This window comes from Carcharodon carcharias, chromosome 1, assembly GCF_017639515.1.
Source record: "Carcharodon carcharias isolate sCarCar2 chromosome 1, sCarCar2.pri, whole genome shotgun sequence".
In the NCBI taxonomy this organism is placed as follows: domain Eukaryota; kingdom Metazoa; phylum Chordata; class Chondrichthyes; order Lamniformes; family Lamnidae; genus Carcharodon; species Carcharodon carcharias.
The window spans coordinates 80,495,290-80,517,000 of NC_054467.1; the positions used below are offsets into that span (position 1 = coordinate 80,495,290).

At 40.7% G+C, this 21,711-nt stretch overlaps 1 protein-coding gene across 1 annotated transcript in view; it reads left to right on the forward strand.

Moving 5' to 3' along the window:
- The first annotated feature begins 1,819 nt into the window (after positions 1–1,819).
- The window catches only part of LOC121279367, a 39,575-nt gene continuing 19,683 nt past the window's right edge, over positions 1,820–21,711 (forward strand). Inside the window, exons 1-6 of the mRNA XM_041190564.1 lie at positions 1,820–2,472; positions 7,350–7,436; positions 15,069–15,091; positions 16,770–16,924; positions 18,833–18,936; positions 19,082–19,165. Of these exons, the coding sequence (XP_041046498.1) occupies positions 1,945–2,472; positions 7,350–7,436; positions 15,069–15,091; positions 16,770–16,924; positions 18,833–18,936; positions 19,082–19,165 (981 nt within the window). The 5' untranslated portion in view covers positions 1,820–1,944. The remainder of the gene's footprint in view (positions 2,473–7,349; positions 7,437–15,068; positions 15,092–16,769; positions 16,925–18,832; positions 18,937–19,081; positions 19,166–21,711) is intronic.

Consider the following 21,711-nt stretch of genomic DNA (forward strand, 5'->3'; position numbering starts at 1 on the left):
TTGATAATTTTAACCTTGCAGCCTATGCAACTCTAATTTAATTAAGTCAGTCACACAGACAGAACTACCGACACACACATAAACACAAGCCTACTTTACAGTACCCCACAATAATATTATGAAAAATATGGCAGTTTCGTGACATTCTGTTTCTCTCCACAGATGCTGGTACCTATAGCAACATTTTTGTTTGGGTAAAGTAAGTGGAGTTAAAGGAGATGTGCAAAGTGAGATCCTGCAAGGTGGAGGAGGGTGGTGGTGGATGGAGACCAGTTGGGGCTCTATTCAAGGAAGAAGTGGACAGCCCACAGACTTTCCTTGTGGGGGATGGAGGTGTGGAGAGATCGGAGGTTCATGGTAAAGGAGAGATGCTTAGAGCCAGGAAACTGGAAAATGCAAAGTGAGTTAATCAGAAGAGTCAAGCATATACATGGGAAGAGACTGGATAAGGGGAGGGGAGAGAAGAGTCAAGTTAGGAAGAAATCTGTTCAGTAGAGCAGAAATAGACTGAAATAATTGATCTACCAGGGAAGCCCTGTTTGTGGATCTTGGGAAAGAGGTAAAAACAGGCTGTTTGGAGACTGAGAGGTAAATCAGTGACAGTTCTGGAGACAATGAGGAGGTAGGATGAACTGTCATAGGTAGAGGTCAGTGTGCCAGACAACAACAGCACCATCCTTGTCAGCAGGTTTTACGACAATGTTTGCTGGGAGACCTGGACAATGGACCTGGGAGAATGGAGTGCAGCAAGTTCAGAGGGAAACAGGTTACAATGAGTGAGGGGAATAGAGAAATTCATTGTCACTGTCAGATCTAAATGAAAAGTTCTAGGGAGGGTAAGAAGCCAGAGGGAGGGGTTCAAGTAGAGGGAGAATACTGAAGATGGTTAAAAGGGTTCACTGTGCCAGGGGAAGGCTCCTGGTTAAAGAATTGGCACAAAGATGAAAGCAACACTAGAAGATGTGTCATGCCATGCTTGAAATTCATCGAGGTGCCGCATAACGGATGTAGCTGAAGCCTTTGCTAAGGACAGATCATTCAAGGTTAGAGAGAGGAAGGTTGGAGGGTATTATCAATACACAGAAAGGGGTGAGATTGGAAGAAGGGATGAGCTGAGGGGGAAGTGAAGGAGAAGAAGGATCTGAAGCTGTTGAAGCTTGTGATCCTTCACATCTGAAAGAAAAAAATTGTTTGTTAAAGTGTAATACGATAGGTAAGCAAACAAAAGGTGTGTCTGGATAAGGTGTGAATGACAAAATAGCAGCTGTCCTAATCCAAAGTAAAGGGATTAAGAAACAAAAAAAACAAACAGGAAAAAGACACAAAAAAAGTAGAGTTTATGATGCCAATTATCACTCCCTTTCATTTTGTACCATGAAATCTTTTACCATTTAATCTATCCTTCCCTTGGCCTTATCACTGGCCTTTTATTGTGTTTTTCTTGTCCCCTCCTTTCATTTGCTCAAAACCATTTCTAACTTTTCACAGCTCAGATTAAAAGGTCACAGACCTGAAACCTAACTCTTGTTTTCCCTCTTCACTGCTGCTGCCTGGCCAGCTGAGTATTTCCAGCAGTTTTTGTTTTTATTTTAGGTTTCCACAATCCACGGTATTTAGCGCCTATTGTAGGACGTTGAGTTTGTACACAGTTCACTAAAGGCACGACTTTGAAGCACATTGAGCACGGCCCCACAGGCAAAGCTTTGAGCCTCTTTGCAGATGCATTTCCTGTCTTTGCTTTGTGACATGGTGAGTGACAAGAGGCATGTTGAAGGCAGGACTTCCTGGAGGCGTGTTGTAACAACGCTCGGAAGAGTTTCACTTTCAATCCCTGGTTTTCTGTGTAACACTTTTTGTCAGGAAAAACAAAACCGTAAACCTGGGCTGGTTGTGTGTTGGGGGAAGAGAGAGGGGAGGGGGTTGGTGGGTTTTCCTTTAGCCGAAATGGAGGCCAGCCTGACCTGTGCGGTTTGTTTGTCGGTGTTCGAGAATCCCACCACCCTGCCCGTCTGCTCGCACAATTTCTGCAAGAAATGCATCTTGGAGTGTGTCACCAAATCCTTCTCCTACGGCCTGGGCTACAGCAGCAGCAACAACAACAACATCTGGAGGAACAGTCAGCTGGAATGTCCCCTTTGCAGGAAGAACAACTTCATCGCCGAGGGAGCCGTCAATTTGCCCGGAAACACCACCTTGGCCGAGGTGGTGAAACTTTTCCGATCGCAGCAGCAGATGGTAGGAACCGGGCTGGAGGAGCAGCAGGAGGAGGAGAGTGGCGGCGGCGCGCGGTGTCCCGGGGCTCCCGCTCCCAGTCCCGGGGAGCGCGAGCTCTGCCAGCGCCACCCGCACAGGAAGCTGCAGCTTTTCTGCAAGGTCTGCAAACAGCTGGCGTGCGGCCAGTGCGTGTCCGAGGATCATCGCGGGGTCTTCCACGCTGTCAATCTGGTTGACATGATCTACCAGGAGGAAAAGGTAAACGCAGAGACACCGTCCTGGCGAACCACCGGGGTTACATTCTCAGGTTGCATACACTAGGCTTCTCTCCCCTCCAGTAAATAAGATTAGAGGGTGATAGTGTCTGCTGTTTAAGATGTTTAATGAATTTTATAGTTTCTTTCAATCTACCCAATTACCTCGACTGGGGCAGTCCAGAGCAAGGAGGCATAACTTTAGAATTAGAGTTAGGCCATTCGTGGGAAAATCCTCGGCATAGAATGAGGTAATTTGGCCTATAGTGCCCATGAAAATGAGCTATCCATTCTAATCTCACTTTTCAGCTCTTGGTCCCTAGCCCTGTAGGTTAGGGTGTTTCGAGTGGACATCAAGATTTTTTAAATGTGGTGATGGTTTCTGACTCTAGCCCCCTTTTTAGGCATTCAGTTCCAGACCACCAATATCCTCAACTGCCGCCTAATCCTTCCACCAATTAACTTTATATCAGTGACGGCTGGTTATCGATTTATTTGCTCATGGTAATAAATCCTTCTTAGCCACACTGTCTGGGTCTATCATAATTTTATACACCTGGGTTGAATCTTCCTCAGCCGCCTCTGTTCCAAAGAAAATAACCCCAGACTACCCAATCTTTCCTCAAAGCTAAAATTCTCCATTCCTGGCAACGTCCTCGTAAATCTGCCTCATATCCTCTGTAATGCGATCACATTTTTCCTATAGTGCGGTAACCAGATTAGTACGCAATACTCTAGCTGTGGTTTAGTTAGTGTTTTATGCAGTTTGAGCAAACATACAATTGCTAGTGAAAGGAAAGAAGTTTTGCAGAATTTTCACTGATTGGGACTAGCTAATTTTTTCCTTTATTGGCTGAAGAGTAAAGTATAAAAGTAAAGCATCTTGAATGCCTTTTTAATGACCTTATCTACCTGACCTGCTACCTTCAGGGATCTATGAACATGTACTCCATAGTTCCTCAACAATTTTCAGAATCCTACTATTTATTGTGTATTCCATTGCATTGTTTGTTCTCCCCAAATGCACTTCCTCACACTTCTTGGGATTGAATTCCATTTTCCACTTTTCTGCTCACTTGACCACTCTCCAGCATTTCTCTTCATTATTTACCATTTGGCCAATTTTCATGTCATTTGCTATCTTCTAAATCAGGCCTCCCACATTTAAGCCTCAATCATTGACATCTACCACAAATAGCAAGGGACTCAGTGCTGAACCTTCTGGAATCCCACTGGAAACAACTCCTCAGGCAACCTTTTGACCATACTCTTTGCTTCCTGCCACTCAGCCAATTTTGGATCCAAATTGCCACTTTTCTTTGGATCCCAGGAGCTTTTATTTTCTGAGCAATCTGCCATGTGGGGCCTTGTCTAAAGTCTTGCTAAAATCCATATAGACTACATCAAACACACAACCCTCAGCAAAACTGCTTGTAGCTTCCTCAAAAATCTTAACAAATCCATGCTGACAGTCCTTGATTAATCCATGCTTCTCTAAATGATGATTTATACCGTGTCTTAGAATTTTTCCAATAATTTGCCCATCACTAAGATTAGGCGGACTGGCCTGTTCTTAGCCAAGCAATCCCTTCCTCTATTTTTAAACAACTATGGAACTTCAGCAGTCCTGTGATCCTCTGGCACCATGGCTATAGCCAGAGAGGATTGAAAAGTTATGGTTAGACCCTATGCTATTTCTTAGCTAGCTTCCCTTAGTAGCCTGGGATATGTTTCATCTGAGATAAAAGCAAAAAACTGTGGATGCTGGAAATACGAAACAAAAACAAAAATAGCTGGAAAAACTCAGCAGGTCTGACAGCGTCTGCGGAGAGGAACACAGTTAACGGTTCGAGTCCGTATGACTCTTCATCAGAATTAAGGAAAAATATTTTCTATTTGCTCAGTGGTGAGCGAGTTAGTAGAATCAATCCTGAGAGATAGGATTAACTGTCATGTGGAAAGGCATGGACTAGTCAGGGATGGTCAGCATGGATTTGTTAAAGGAAGGTCTTGCCTCACAAATTTGATTGAATTTTTTGAGGAAGTGACAAGAAGGGTTGATGAAGGTAGTGCAGTGGATGTTGTGCACATGGATTTTAGCAAGGCAGTTGACAAGGTCCCACATGGCAGATTGGTCAGGAAAGTAAAAGCCCATGGGATTCAGGGTAATGTGGTAAACTGGATAAAAGGTTGACTTTGTAACAGGAAACAAAGGGTAATGGTTGATGGATGCCCTTGCGAACGGAAAGTTGTCTCAAGTGGTGTCCCACAGGGCTCGGTGTTGGGACCCTTGCTGTTTGTGTTATATATTAACGATTTGGATGTGAACGTGGGGGACACGGTTGGGAAATTTGCAGATGACACAAAGATTGGCTGAGTAGTGGATAGTGTAGAGGATAGACATAACCACCAAAACGATATAGATGGGTTGGTGGAGTGGGCAGTAAAGTGGCAGATGGATTTTAACATAGAGATGTGTGAGGTCATACATTTAGTGAGGTCAAACAGTTACAGGGATTACAAAATAAGAGGAATATACTAAAAGGGGTAGATGAAGTGAGAGATCTTGGCATTCAAGTACACAGGTCCCTGAAGGCAACGGTTCAAGTAGACAAGGTTGTACAGAAGGCTCTTCTTCATTGGCAGAGGTATAGAATATAAAAGTAAGGATATAATGTTGGAATTGTATAAAACACTGGTGAGGCCACAACTGGAGTATTGTGTGCAGTTCTGGTCACCACATTACAGGAAGGATGTATTAGCTCTGGAGAGAGTGCAGAGGAGGTTTACAAGAATGTTGCCAGGGTTAGAAAAGTGTAGCTATAGGAGAGATTGGATAGGTTGGGGTTATTTTACTTAGAACAAAGAAGGCTAAGAGGTGACTTGATTGAGGTGTACAAAATTATGAGGGAATAGATATAGTGGACAGGGTGGAGAATTCTAGAACCCGGGGACAGGGATTCAAGATAAGTGACAGAAGGTGTAGGGGGGACATGAGGAAGAACTTTTTTTACACAGAGGGTATTGGGTGTCTGGAATTCGCTGCCCAAGTTGGTGGTAGAGGCAGAAACTTTAAACTCTTTTAAAAAGTACCTGGATCTGCACCTAAAAGTGCTGTAAGCTGCAGGGCTATGGGCTGGGTGCAGGAAGGTGGGATTAGAAAGGGCACCTGGGTGTCCTCAGGCTGGCATGGACAAGATGGGCCAAATGGCCTCCTTCTGTGCTGTAACTTTTCTATGGTTCTATGGTATTTTTGTTTATGTTTCATCTGAGCCTGGTGGTTTATCCATTTTCAAAGATGCTGAACACGTTTCCACCTTCAACATGCTTATCCCAACATGTCACATTTCTATTCCTTAACTACAATATCTGCTTCATCTCTCTTTTGTGAAAATGGATGCAAAGTGTTCATTAAGAACCATGCCCTTGCCTTGCACCTCCACACACAAGTTACCTTTTTGGTTTCTAATTGATCCTCCTCTTTCCTTAGTTATCTTCTTGCTCTTTATGTATTGTTAAAATATCTTTAGGTTTTTCTTGATTTGTGCCAATATTTTTTCATTTATGGGTGATGTCAGAAAGCATTTTTTCGTGCAAAGGGTGGTAGAAATCTGGAACTTTTTCCCTTAAAAAAATTATTGCACAGTTAAGTCAATTGAATATTTCAAATCTGAGAGTAATAGATTTTTGTTGGGAAAGTATATTAAGGTTTATCAACCAAGGCAGGTAAATGGAGTTAAGATACAGATCAGCCCAGATCTAACAAGCTGAAGAGGCAATATGCCCAGTTCCAGGTCATATGTTCAAGCGATAATGACTTTTACATTTCATTATTGAGGCTTGTGTTGAGGCTTGTGTTAGCTATGCTCAATAGGCAGCATTCTCAAAGCTGAGTCATACAGTTCCGTGTTCAAGTCCCAATCCAGGGTTTAAGCACACAAATCAAGGCTGACACTCTAGTGCAGTACTGCGGGAGTACTGCAATGGCAGAGGTGCCATCTTTCAGGTGAGATGTTAAACCAAGGCCTTATCTTCCTGCTTGGGTGGATGTAAAATATGTCATCCTATTTCGAAGAAGAACCATGGGATTATGTCCTGGCCAATACTTACTCATCAATCAACATCACACAGAAAAAACAGATTATCTGGCCATTATCACATTCCATTTTGTGGGGCTTTGCTGCATGTAATTTGGCTGTCGCCTTTCCTACATTACAACAGCGATTGCACTACACAAGTACTTCATTGTCTGTAAAGTGCTTTCAGACATCTGTTCGTTGTGAAAAGCACTATATAAATATAAGTTTTTTTTTATAGGGAAGATCATTGCAAGTGGCCAATGGCATGCACAATAAATGTATAGTTACACGTTGCTAATTGATGTGTGCTATTGAATGGAAGGACAGTATTGCAAAATTTTCAGATTGTGACTAGCTAATTTAATTACCATTAACTAAATCATTAGAGTTGTATTGCTGAAAAAAGAAACATGTCTAAGCTTTTTGTCTTGCGCTCATCAGGACACTCACAAGAATACCAGTATAAGGGGGAAAACAACAATTTATACTGTATGTGAAGAGAATGTGATTGGTTGGCAAGTGGCATTGGCTGGGGTCAAGCTGCCTGGTTTAAATTTCAAACAATGCTTGGTAGTTAACTGTCAGTCACCATCAGTGGTGCATTCTCCATGGCAATGCCACTTGCCAACCAATCAGCATTCTCTTCATATACAGTATAAATTGATGTTTTCCCCCTTATATTGGTATTCTTGTGAGTGTCCTGATGAGTGCGAGACGAAAAGCTTAGACATGCCTCTTTTTTCAGCGTTAAAGTTGTATTCTGTACCTGTAAAATGGAAACATGCATCTGCACTTTTCGCAGCTTGAGTACTTCAACAACCTGAGAGAACTGAGGCAGCTGAATAACAGACTAAAAATTGAAATTGAGGACACCCCATCAGATAATGAGGTATGAAATGCTAGTTGTTTGGTGAATGTTCTTCCTCAAAGTTCCACAATCCAAATAAACTGAACCCGGCAAAGCCAAATTAAGTGCTAACAACTTCCTAATTAACCTAATACTACGAGATTAAATTCCTAACTAAAATGTCATACCTGACTACCACTTTGAAAATTACCAGATCCATTTTATTAACTATCATAAACTAAAAATCCAGTTGTAAAAACAAAATAACACAGTGCTAACACAAAGAGCATTTGCTGACAATCTTAACAAACATATGAAAGACCTTGAGAAAGAAACTGTTAAAATAATTCGAACAGAATAACAGGAGGTAACGAACAGAAAATTGATGCTATTGACGAGATTGAAAAACAAAAAGGTGAGAAGAGGGCCGAACTTAAATTGTATTAAGGAAACACAACCACTGAAGGAAACAATAGAACATTACCTGAAAAATAACATTTACAACCAACATGTAACCCTTAATGCCATCTTCCTGTAAAACCAAACAACCCAAAAACAAAACATTAACCAGGTGGGGTAACTTCTGGAACAATTGATTATTTTACAACTGTAACAACTCAGTAACCTGCCAAATCACTTCAAAAATCATCTGCAAATTACTCATAAAAAAACCAATTTCTTCAAACTGGGACAACAGGACAATTTTGACAAACCACAAAAAACCCCACAAAGTTGAATTTTCACAACAAAACCCAATTGTTAAGGGAAAACAGATAAATGCAGCAAACTAGCACATAAAATCAGTGAACAAAAAACCAAGAGAAAATAAATCACAATACTTAATTAACTTTCCACTTACAAAAACAATAAAGAAATTATACCCCCCTCATGCCTACTAACTTTTTATTGACTTCAAAACGATGAAAATAAATCAACACAACAAACCTTTGAAACTCATGAAAAAAAAAAAAATCATTTTTAAAAAATTAATTAATGGCATGCCCCCAAAATGCCTAACACATTTATTTCCCACCCAAAACCTTAAGAGCCAAATGTAAATGCCAACACCACCACCCACCATCCACCCAAACAACCACAATAACAAAAACAAAAAACCATCACCCCAAAACCTCCTTGAAAAAACCCCACCCCAAAACTCCCAACCACCAAAACCACTCCCCCCACCCCAACCACCTTCCAACCCACCCACTCCCCAACTAACCCCAACTTCCACCATAGAGCCTACATTAAAAGTTGTAACAAACTCCCCCCTAGCCCACTATAAATTCCAAACCCCCACAATACCCCCAAAACCCAAAAACCCACCACCACACATACCACAACAAACACCCCACCCAAACATCACATCCAAAATCCCCCAGAACCCAACAACAACCACCCTCCCATCCCTTTGTAACACCTATACCAAATCCCTACCAACTACACACTCCTAATGGCACAACATGAACCCCATCAAAACAATTTAAAACTTAACCATCCCCCCTCATAAACTTACAAGGTAATCTGCATCTTCATCATTGAAACTAATGTTCAGTATTTGGAATATACCCACATTACACCATCTCAACCCAAAAAATAAATATATTCATTTTAGTGGATGCATAATACCCACATTCATAATAAAAGATACCACCCTGTAAACACATTCACATCAATCTGTCAATTTAACAATCAACCCAAATTTTTTAAACCACATTCAACCCCAACAACCACATAAACACCCAGTCCCCTTAAAACACCCCCCATTCATATACCCCCCAAACATCATCACCCACCTAAAACTTAAAATCCCACTCCACATCAACACATCCACCCCAATCCCCCCACCCAACCCAACCAATTCAAACCACAACACCTACAATCCTACAATCTCATGAACCTCCATGAAAAAAAACCTTAGACCTCTTTATAAGAAGTCTCTACCATCCAGATGATGTAAAAATACCTCTCTCATTTTTTTCTTATTACCCAGGTTCCAAACCACTCCCTGTTCAAATCAATGCACATTGTTCAATACTAAATCATTAAACACTACAATTTCATGAATGCATTGGATTAGTTTATCCAGTAGATAAAGTACTCCAATACACATGCACACTTACACAATGCTGGTCAATTTAATGGTGAATTGCCTTTTAAGGCCAGAACACTATGATTAATCACTGCATTAAAAACATATTTAACTTATCATACAGCATCTATTTATGGCATTTGAAGTTGACAAGAGCTTTTAGACTTACCTGCCAAAATGTCCCTGACTTCACAGAAGGCTTCCCCAAGATCCATGAACTGACTTATCTGGCGTGGTTCACATAGGCTTAAGGAACCCACCAGGCTTGACCAAGATACCAATGTCAAGGAAAATTGCATTTGCAGCAGCCTTTCAAATACTGTTCCCAATGTTGCTTTATGTGAGCGATGAGTTGTGGCCGACCACATTTCCTGCCCATCCTGAATAGCCTGATAAGTACACATTTGTGGGCTCCCATGCCTCTAGTTTGGACCTTGATGCAGGTTTGCTCAGCATTGTTAGGGGAAAATCTGGCCCATGGACTTTCAAAAGGTGTTCAGTAAAGATACATAATAGAATATAATAGAATTGTTAGCAAAATGTAAACACATAAAATTAAAGTGAACAGTAGCAGTGTTGGTATTGAATTGGCTAAGGAGCAGGAAGTAGAAAGTAATGGTGAACATTTTTCAGCTGGCGGGAAATACACAGTGGTGTTCCCCAGGGGTTGATAGTGTGACCATTTCTTTTTTGATATATATTAGTGACTTCAGCAAAGCTTTTGATAAGGAACCGCATGGGAGACTGATAACGAAGGTAAGAGCCCATGGGATCCAAGGCATTTTGGCAAATTGGATCCAGAATTGGCTGAGTGGCGGGAAGCAGAAGGTTGAGAGATGTTTTTGTGACTGGATGCCTGTGTCCAGTGGGGTTCCACAGAGATCAGTGTTGGGGCCCTTGCTGTTAGTGATGTATATAAACAATTTAGATTTGAATGTAGGAGAGTTGATCAGTAAGTTCACGGATGACATGAAAATTGGTAGGGTGGTAAATAGTGAGGAGGATAGTCTTAGATTACAGGAGGATATAGATGGGCTGGCCAAATAGGCTGATCAGTGGCAAATGGAATTTAATCTGGTTAAGTGTGAGGTGATGCACTTGGGCAGGACAAACAAGGCACAGGAATACACGATGAATGGTAGGACCCTGGGAAGTACTGAGGATCAGAGGGATCTTTGTGTACATATCCACCGGTCCCTTAAGGTAGCAGGACAGGTAAATAAGGTGGTTAAGAAGACATATGGGATGCTTGCCTTTATTAGCCGAGGCAGTGAATATAAGAGCAGGGAGGTTATGCTGGAACTGTATAAAACGCTGGTTAGGCCACAGCTAGAGTATTGTGTGCAGTTCTGGAATCCGCATTATAAGAAGGATGTGATTGCACTAGAGAGAGTGCAGAAGAGATTTACCAGGATGTTGCCTGGGAGAGTTTTAGTTATGAGGACTGGTATTAGTTTCCCTGGAGCAGAGGAGATTGAGGAGGGACATGATAGATGTGTATAAAATTATGAGGGGCATAGATAGTGTAGACAGGAAGGAACTTTTCCCCATGGTAGAGGGATCAATAACCAGGGGGCTTAGATTTAAGGTAAGGGGACAAGAGGTTTAGAGGTGATGTGAGGATGATTTTTTTCACCCAGTGGGAATCTGGAACTCACTGCCTGAAAGGGTGGTAGAGGCAGAAACCCTCATAACATTTTAGAAGTATTTGGATGTTAGCTTGCGTACAAGGCTATTGGCCTAGTGCTGGAAAATGGGATTAGAATAGTTAGGTACCTGTTTGACTGGTGCAGACTCGATGGGCCAAAGGGCCTTTTCCTGTGCTGTAGACCTCTATGACTCTATGACCTTCGCTGGGCCTGATTCTTACATTTGTCAGGTGCGCCTGATTGATGGGCCCAAAAGTGGATGCGAAATGTGCTTCCATCCATGATCAGCTCCTGAGCTCAATTTCACGCTGGCCGGCCAATTAGTGGCCAGCCAGCGTGAAACATGCGCTGAGAAAACCTCAGCGCTGCCAGGGATGGTGGGAAGAGGGCAGGCGCCAACAAAGTGAGGATGCGGGTGGGTGCCTCTATTGAGCTGGCTGAAGGCAGACAACTGCTGCAGAGCTGCCTCAGACAGTTGCAGACCTGGACAGAATAAATGGCAAGAAAAGAATACACCAAACTGTGGCCTATGCAGCACATTCAAGCACCTGACAGCAGAACCCTAAAAAAAACATCAGTCCCCAGATATCATTAATTATTGTATTTCATCCTGGACATTTCATCCTGCCCTTGGATGAGGTTCCAGTGAAAATGTAAAGGCTACCTGGCCAATTGGCCCGTCCGCCGACCGTAAAAGTGGACGGGCCACGTAAAATCGATTTCAATTGCTTCCCTAATGGGCTTAATTGTCAGCGGGCACACTTTCAACTGCCATGCATGCCCGCTGAGTGAAGTATCGTGCAAGTGCGTGATGGCGTTGGGACACGCACCCGACGTCATCTCGCGCAATTTCATGTGCTGTCAGGTCGGGCACACACCCGCAGAGCCAGTGTAAAATTCTGGCCATAGAACAATTTCAAAGTTTGTATATGTAAACACCGATGGTGATAGTAACATACTTCAGGAGGGCATAGTCTGGTGAAATGATAAAACCCGTGGGGGGTGACTTTTCAAGCGATCATTGAAGGTAGATGGGCTTAAAAAAAGCCATAAGAGATCTCAAGCTTTATACTTAAGTGTACAAAAGCAAGGAAGTTATGATGAATCTTTATAAAATGATGGTTCCACCTCAACTGGAATGTCATGTCCAGTTCTGGGCACCACACTTTAAGAAGGATTGAAGTGTCATGCCCAGTAAAAGGCATGTCAACTTCATAGCTTTAAGCACGGCCTATGCTTGTATGGAAGCTTCTGGAACTGCCTTTATTTATTTAAAAATGAACACTGATGAAATGTTAAGATGGCTGCCAAGGCAGTCAGATGACCTTTGCAAATTCAGCCCAGACTATCAAGCTTCCGGAAAGTTCCAAATTGAATCATACTGGGTGGGGGATGTCCCCCTTGATCGGACATGCCTAGATGTGCTTCCTTTGTAGAATTCATGCCTGTCATTGTCCGAAGCTTACTCCAAAACACAGAGTCAGTGGACTGCTAGACTCTATGTCTCCAGATTTGTAACAGAGGAAAGCTGATGAGGCCAATTATCCACAAGTTAAGTGCGAAAGACCACCATCTATCTTCTATTGTATATTAATGGCCGTTAACCATGTAACTGAAACTGGTTCGCTGACACTGAAATCTTTTTATCCTGAAACTCAGAAGAGACCTGCGGGCAGTCTGCAGAATAACACTGACAAGACAACAGCTGCAGAGAAACACTGTGCCACCATTGCCTTTTAAGAACTGAGAGGCTTGAAAGTTTTTTTTAAAGCCTCCTAGTCTGATTCCAAGCCTCTGAGTTCACCTGTAAAGAAATTGGACCTCCTGATACAACAGCCACGAATGCCTGTCTTCATTACCTACTAAACATTATTCTCTTCGAAGGAATTCTGCAGTAACCCTGATATCTGACTCCAGTGATCTGAACTACAATTCCAGAGTGAGACAAAGCCTTCTTCACTGGACTCGCAAAGACATATGAACTGATCATTATTCTTTTGGCTTAATACTTATATCTTTCTTGAGTATGTGGTGTGTGACTGACATAGTGATTAGATCTTTGAGTGAGTGCAAATAAATAATCCTTTTTGTTTAAATCCACGAGAGTCTGCTGATGATACACTTAAATTGACTACACACTAATGGGGGTTTAGAATCACACACAAATACCTTTTCAAAAACACACCACACTGATTATGACAGAAGGAAAGGGAATTGGGTGTTTCAGTTTATCTTTCCTCCCCGCCGTCTGTAACAGAAGGCTTTAGAGAGGGTCCAGAAAAGATTTATGAGAATGGTTCCAGACATGAGGGATCTCAGTTAGGTGAACAGATCGGAGGAGAAGAGAATGTTGAGAAGAAATTTGTTAGAAGTATTTAAAATTATGAGGGGTGTAGGCAGAGTATAGAGGGAGAAACGGTACCCATTGGTGAAGGGTCAAGAACTAGAGAACATCAATTTAAAATGATTGGATAAAGAACAAAAGGCAACGTGGAAAACCTTTTTAAGCAGTGAGTGGTTACGATCTAGAATGTACGACCTGAGCATTTGGTGGAGGCAGAGTCAATCATGACTTTCTGGAAAGAATTTGATAAGCGCCTGAAAGGAAAAAGACAAAAAGAAAAGGAGTTGGACAAGCTAAGTTTCTCTTGCAGAGAACCAACAAGAACTTGACATTCCAAATGGCTGCCTCCTGAGCTGTTAGCCGTTCCATGTTTCATTAAATGGAGAAGTGTGAAGTGATGCATTTTGGTAGGAAGAATGAAGAGAGGCAATGTAATCCAAATTACACAATGATAACCCTGTTTCACAATCTACATAATAAATCTGTCGTAGTTGTAAGCAAAAGATGAAAGCTGATTAGAGATCTTATGAGAGCCCCAATATCCATCGTTGGATTCTTTTTGCATGCAGCCGTCCATCAGTACCCATTTTCCTTTTAAAAGATATTAGTGCATTTTAACAACAATTAAAAGTTGCATTTTATAGCACCTTTTAATGTTTTAAATTGTTTCACGGCATTTCACAGAGGCATAATCAAAAAATGGATGCTGAAGCAAAGGAAGAAATGTTAGGAGAGCTGAACAAAAATTTGGCCACAGAATGGGCAGTGAAGAAGGCCTTAAAGTATCGTGGGGTGATGGAGCAGCACAGAACATGGGGCCTAGGCCACTGCAGGCAGAGATGCTAATATGAGACACCTGGATGGTGATAGACACAAGAGGCCAGAATTAGAGGAAAGGATAGTTTGTTTAGGTGTGATTGGGCTGGATGAGGTTTACAGAAGTGTTTGCAGAGGAAGTGACATCACTGAGTGGAGTGCCTCAGGAATCATTTCTTAAACATTGATTGTCTCTGAGTTACCCATTTTGCAGTGTTTTTGTCCCCATTTGTGGATGGTGCTAAAGGAGCAGGGGATGACGGGGGTTGGGGCATGGTGGAAGGAGTGTCATAGAATTTGATGAAATTGCCATGGAATTACAGCAGAAACGTAATATTTGGACATGGACAGAACTGAGGCAGATGCAACTCAATACAAGTAATTACAATGTCATACATGTTGAAAAGCAATTTGAATTGAACTAGCTGGGAGAGAGATGCTGAAAGAGATTTGAAAGTAGTATTAGGCTCAACTCATTATGTTCACTAACTGCAGCACACCAAGTGAAAAAGCAAATCAAATAATGAGATCAAAAAAATTGAAGCCTCAGACTGTTATGCTGAGTTGAACCTTGAATACTGTTTTGGTCTCGGAGGCATCAGGGAAATAAGCAAACCCTGAAAGCAGGTTTGAGAAGGATTGCAGGACTGATCTCTGCAATTAAGAGAACTGGGTTATGAAATTTTGCAGCATGTATATAACAAAGGTATTAGGCATAGATTGTAAAAGCTATTATACCATTATTTCTAATGCAGTGCTTGTTTCATTTACAGGTGGCTTGTGACTTAAATGAAAGGTAACTTTAAAAAAAATTACATTGTATTTGGTTTGGAGATTTTTTTTATGGCATTTACCTTTTTGATACTGCGCTCTTGACATTAAGAAGACTTTATTTTTATATCTGTAACCCCCTCCAGTCCTACAACCCTCTGCAAACTCTACGTTCTTTAATTCTGGTGTACTCCTTTATCACACTTTATCATACTCCTTTATCCTTTAAGGTGGTTATACCTTCAGTTGTCTAGATCCTAAGCCTTGGAATTCCTTTCCTAAACCTCTCCAACTCGTTCTCCTTTAAGACACGCCTTAAAACTCACTTCTCCTGTTCTAATGTCTCCTTTCAATCCTTTGTGTGATTACACTTCTATGAAACACCTTGAGATATTTTACTACATCAAAGGCACTGTATAAATTCAATTTATTGCTATAATTACTTGATTCAACCAACAAATACTTAAGTGCTGCTAGGTCATCACAGGGTGACAACCAAGTGTGATTCTGTAAAGAGTGTGATTGCAATATTCTAAGAATAAAAATTTAAACCATTAAATAAAACTATTTAAAATATTGTGATATGTAAAGAGGAGCTTATTATATTACCAATTAGATGCTATGCCATCATTTTACTTACCTGTATAAAATTCTCACTCCCCTGTCCAACTTAGAAAAGCATCATCTACCTAAAGGAAAACCATGCTGTCATTGCATAATTATTCATATAAATTTATACATAGCTATAGGAATAATGCACTAATGAATTAATAAATGCAGAAGTAATATAGCATGCAGGATTCTTTGTATTTGATTCGGATCAATTAAAATCCAGTAATCTTGTAGATCCTAAATGATCCCCTTGAAATGCTTACTTTCCAATCCTGTGAGATTGGTTACCCTGGGAGATATGGTGTAGTTGTAATGGCTCAGACTAGTAATCCAGGAGCCCAGGCTAATAATTCCAGAGACATGAGTTCAAATCTACCGTGACAGCAGGTGAAATTGAAATTCAACTAATAAATCAGGAATTGAAAACTAGTCGCAGTAATGGTGCCACAAAGCTGTCATTGGTTGTTGTAAAGACTCATCTGGTTCACTAATGTCTTTTTGGGAAGGAAGTTTGCTGTCCTTACCTGGTCTGGCTGACATTTGGCACTTGACCCGCAGTGAACTTAGCAAGCCACTCAGTTGTAGCAATTAGGGATGGGCAACAAATGCTGGCTTTGCCAGTGAAGCCAACATCCCATGAAAGGATATTTTGAAAAAAGCCTCTTTGCTTTTCTTGCATTGTTTCCATACCACACTCAGTATTAAAGCTGGTACTATGAATATCTTTTTTTAAAAATCTAATTTAGGCTGGTAGTTGCATCACTAGCAGAGTTTTAAACTTCATTACAGTATACCCTTTTATCCTTTTAGGCTATATTTTCAGAATAGTCCATTGCCTTTATGCCCCAAAGAGCAATAATAAAACTGAATTATTCTGGATTTTGAACATTTAGAAGGAGAACTGAGTGTTCCCAGCTTTAAAGTCTAATGGTACTTTTATGGGGTGGTTTCTTTACATAACGTTTTTAAGTTAGCTTATAATTATTAGAACAGTGACGTTGTACAACTTAGCTTTTAGTTAATTTTGCAGCTGTTTATTACAATACTGTATCTTGCCTATTGTAGCTATACTTGTACTTTGTTCCCCAAAGGGTAAAGAGCAACCTTGCTATCGTCCTCCCTACTTTAGAGAAGCATGATGAATTGACTTGTCTGCAACCACACCATTTTCTTATAAAACCAGTGATGGATAGTATCTCTGCACTCCAGTTGACCAAAGATACAGTAAAACCCACTAGCACCTTGGGTAAGCTTTCAGTTTTTAAAAAAATTGTATATGGTTCTAATTCTTGATTCTGCATTAAAAGGCCTGTTCTTTCATCTCTGAGACTAGGATTTGAATCTAGTCCTGACTGATGGTTTGCAAGTCTTCTGTCTGCAAGCATTCCATATGAATTGGCAGCCTCTGTCCAAACCAAGGGAACAGAAAGCATAGCACATCTTTCTCAGTTCAGTAGCGAATGGCACTAATTGGATATCATCAGTCAGAGAAACCACAAGATGGCTGGGAGATGGAAGAATTGTCATCTCTTCTGAGGTTGTAGTTAAAGCACATTTTTTGGGATGCGGAAGAGATCTTTACTCTGATTATAACCATTTTATTCCTGATTTGTGCGTGGGTGATGCTGGCACTGAGTACTCAAAATAGAAAATGAACCAAAGTCACCAAAAAAAAGTTACACATGAAAAAATTGATGTACTAACAGTGGTTTTCTTCTTTGATATTTGTTCCTCTGTTTAATATATTGCATGATTGTGCCATATGGAACACCTTGAAACCAATTTTTCATCAGTTGACCATCACAAAAATGGAGAGCTAGATTTGACTATCACAAATAAAAATGCGTTGTGCCATTCTGTTTTGTCATTATGACCCACATAACTCCAATAGGTCCATTAATGCTGATGAAATATTTTCTATCATTCTCAAGATTTAACTCTTGGAGTTTATGTTACAGTTCTATGACCTCTCTCTTCAGTTTCTCTTAGTCCTTCCTGACCTCACTTCCCTTCAGAATCCCAGCATGTTTCCCTGATATTGATGCTGCCTAGTTATGGAAGCTGCTGTTAACACTTTAATTGCCTTCAACTTGGAAGTTCTGACCTAATACATCTGAAATGCTATTTCAAGATGCCAGTATTGGTTCTGTGATCACCATAGAAGAGGTTCGCATGGATATTCTGGCTGTGGGTCTTTGCAAGGTCTTGCAAAGGCCTGCAGGAGGTGGCCTTTGTATCCTAGGAGTACAGATCCAGCTCCTCATAAGTGGCCCAGGCATAGATGGTATTCTTAAAATGAGAAAATTGTGGCTTCCAGCTGAAAAAACAGGTATTGATCTACATGATATTGAGCTGGACATCAGAAGAGTGAACATCTATGTGATTTATTATCCCCATGTTCTTGTGACAATATGGTGTGATCAGAGATTCCCTGGATCTTGGAGAACCCTGCCAGTTGGAAGAGTTGCAATGTCCTGGTCATTCAGATTTTTTCTTTTCCTTGTCAAGCGTGAAATTAAATATGGTTTCTGGTCAACAAAGTAATATGTGTATTTACTCCAGTACACAGAGCGCCAGTGATTGATCCAGTCAGCCTCTGGACTGACTGGATTTTGTAGATATGGCCTGTGGCAGTTTAGAAGGTCTCAGAGATGTCGATGTTGAGGGTAATAATGAACTTGATTCATTAGTAATGTAATCCATGTAGCTGAAGCTGGTTGCAGGGCAGGTTACAGCAGATGGCACCATATTAGCATGGTCTATGTCACTGCCTCCATGGTAAACCTAAGCCTGCTAAAACAGAGCACACTTAAATCTGTTGGCATGGTTCAGTAGTTATGGGCTTTCAGTGGCTGCTTGAAATTCTCTCTAGCTGTTAAGGAAGCTCAAAAGTGAATAAGGGTTGAAGTTGTACTTGAAATATCCTTATTAAAATTGGTTTCCTTTACCTTAAATTGAATATATAGGTTACGTTTTCACGCAAAGGCTTATGACCAGCAAGACTGGAGATGTAGCTAAAAATATTATTAGTTAGAAATAAAACTCACAGGTGCAGCCAATGTACAGGATCTTACAGTACGTTTCTGTCTGATAGTAAACTGCCAGTGAATGGTGAGAATAATAGATTGTATTTGTTGATTTTTTTTTTCCACAGATCCTGACAATACTGCAAGTAAACCATGCACAGATAGTTACCGATTTAAAGCTACTTTGAACATGTGGAAACAGCCTAAGGATTTTATAGAAGCAAAGTTTTCTGTAAGTTAGTTTCAGCAGTTTGACAAATTCTTAAATGTACACAACCAAGATTACATGCAATAATTTGCAATTTTTCTCTAATGCAGAGCAATAATTTTAAAAGTAAATTTCAAAACTTTTTTTTAATTAAACAAACATCTTTCAGCCGGAAACTGTATTTGAATTTGGCCATCGTGATCATCTTTGGTGTATTTCTGCAAAAGACGAATATCAGGACATGAGCCTAGAGGTAAGTTACTACAGTTTGGATTATTACATGATCTGTTACATTAAGCTGCTACAGTTTGGATTTTTACAGCAGTGACATCTTCATCAACTACCTAACACCAGTTCTGATGAAGAGTCATAAGGACTCAAAACATTAACTCTGACTTCCTCCCTACAGATGCTGTCAGACCCGCTGAGTTTTTCCAGCAATTTTTGTTTTTGTTTTTGTATCACCTAACACCAGTCCCTGACAACTCAGAAACTTAATCTTTTCTATTTTCTGCTGGAAGGCCTCAGGTATAGAAGTTTAAGCTAATTATGAAATTGACTTCAGAAAGAAATAGCATAATGCCTTAATGTAACACTTTCATGTCTCCAGGTCATTTCAAAAGTGTTTCACAGCCAATTAAGTTAATTTGGAGGAGAAACTTGAGCTCATCCTTAGTTCTTGTGATTGTGCCTTCAGCTGCCTATGACCTAAACTATGGAGTTCCCTCATTTGAAAGACATTATATAAATGGAAGTAGCAGTTGTTGTTGTCACATTTTAAGATAGGAAATGTAACAGCCAATTGGTACACAGCAAGCATTCAAACAGGATTTACATCAACGAATACCAAAATAATTGATATGTGCAACTAGAGACAGAAAGTATTTTTTTTAAATTAGCATGGATTCTGATCGGTTAAGTCATGCTTAATTAAACTGACAGCACCCTTTGAAGAAGTAACACAGAATCGATGGGTATTGCAGTAGACATCATAATATTGGACTTCAAAAAGGCCTTCAGTCAGGTACCAGATGATATCTTCATGACAAAGATTAGGGAATATGGATTCAAGGGAAGAAAAGCTGAAAAGCACATTGACTAAAAGATAATAAGCAGAACGTAAAGAGTGAAGGATAGTTATTCACCTTGGAGGAATATAGAAAGTGGCGTTCCACAAAGATCAGTGCTGGGACCATTATTATTCATAATTTACATTTAATTTTGACTTTTAGAATAAATAACTCAATATCATAATTTGCAAATTAAACTAAATTGGGGGTTATAACTAACACCTAGGTAGATTGCCTACATAATACAATAAGACATTAGAAAACTTGCACACAGGGAAGTTAGGTGGCAAATTATCGTTAACACTGCATTATGGTAGGTAAATTCGAATCATCACCTCTATCGTAGAAAATAAGAAACTGACTAGGATAAAAGAGCAAAGAAATCCAAGGATATTGGTGAACAAATCATTTAAAATAACAGTACAGATCATAGAATCATAGAAAGTTTACAGCAATGATGGAGGCCATTTGGCCCATTGTGTCCTTGCCAGCCCATGAATCTTTTCTGCATCCTCTCTAAAGCCTTCACATCTTTTCTAAAATGTGGTGTCCAACATTGGACACAATGCTCCGTTTAAGGCTGAATCAGTGTTTTATAAAGCTTCACCAAAACTTCCTTGTTTTTGTACTGTGTGCCTCTAGTTATAAAGCCCAGGTTCCATATGACTTATTAACCTTCAATGATTTGTGCACAAATATCCCCAGGTTCTGCTGCTCCTGCACCCATTTTAGAATTATATCCTTTATTTTATATTGCCTCTCCTAATTCTTCCTACCAAAATTAATCACTTCACACTTCTGTGCATTAAATTTAATCTGCCACATGTTCACCCATTCCAGCAGCCATGTCCTGTATCTCTATCCTCCTCACAGTTCACAATACTTCTAAGTTTTGTGTCATCTGCAAATTTTAAAATGGTGCCTTACACTCCCAAGTCGAAGGCATTAACATTGATCAAGAAAAGCAATGGTCCTAGTTACCGCCCCCTGAGAAACATCGCTATGTACCTTCCTACAGTCTGAAAAACATAATTTACTGCTATTATCTGTTTCTTGTCACTCAGCCAACTTGACATCCATGTTGCCACTCGCCTTTTTATTCCATGAGCTGATAAACCCGTGTGTGGCACTTGCCTTTGGGAAGTCCATGTACACTACGTCAACTGCATTACCCTCATCAACCCTTGCTGTTACCTCATCAAAAACTCAATCAAGTTAGTTAAACATGATTTGCCTTTAATGGATCAGTCCTGGCATTCCTTAATTTTGTCCACATTTGTCCAAATGACTGTTAGCTTTGTCCTGGATTACAGTTTTTAGAAGCTCTCCCAACGCCAAGGTTAAACTAAATGGCCTGCTGAGCTTATCTCTGCAATCTTTTTATTGAACAGTTGCAATTTGCCAGTCCTCTGGCACCACCCCTGTGTTTAAGGAGAGGTGGAAAATTATAGCCAGTGTCTCTGTTCCTCTTATGTTCCTCACCCTTATGTTCCTCAGTATCCTCAGGTGCATCTGATCCAGTCTTAGGCCTGAATTATTCAGATGACGGGGTCTCACTTCCTGCAGATCTTGAGTTCCCAAGTCTGGAGGCCGCCGGACCTTAATGGGGCCGGGGGGTGGGGGGGGGGGGGGGGGGGGGGGGGGGACGGACACCCAGCTTAATAAGGCCTTCTGATGAACACATCCCCCTCCCCCTTACTGCCTGAGATGTAACTTTGTTCTTTTTCGG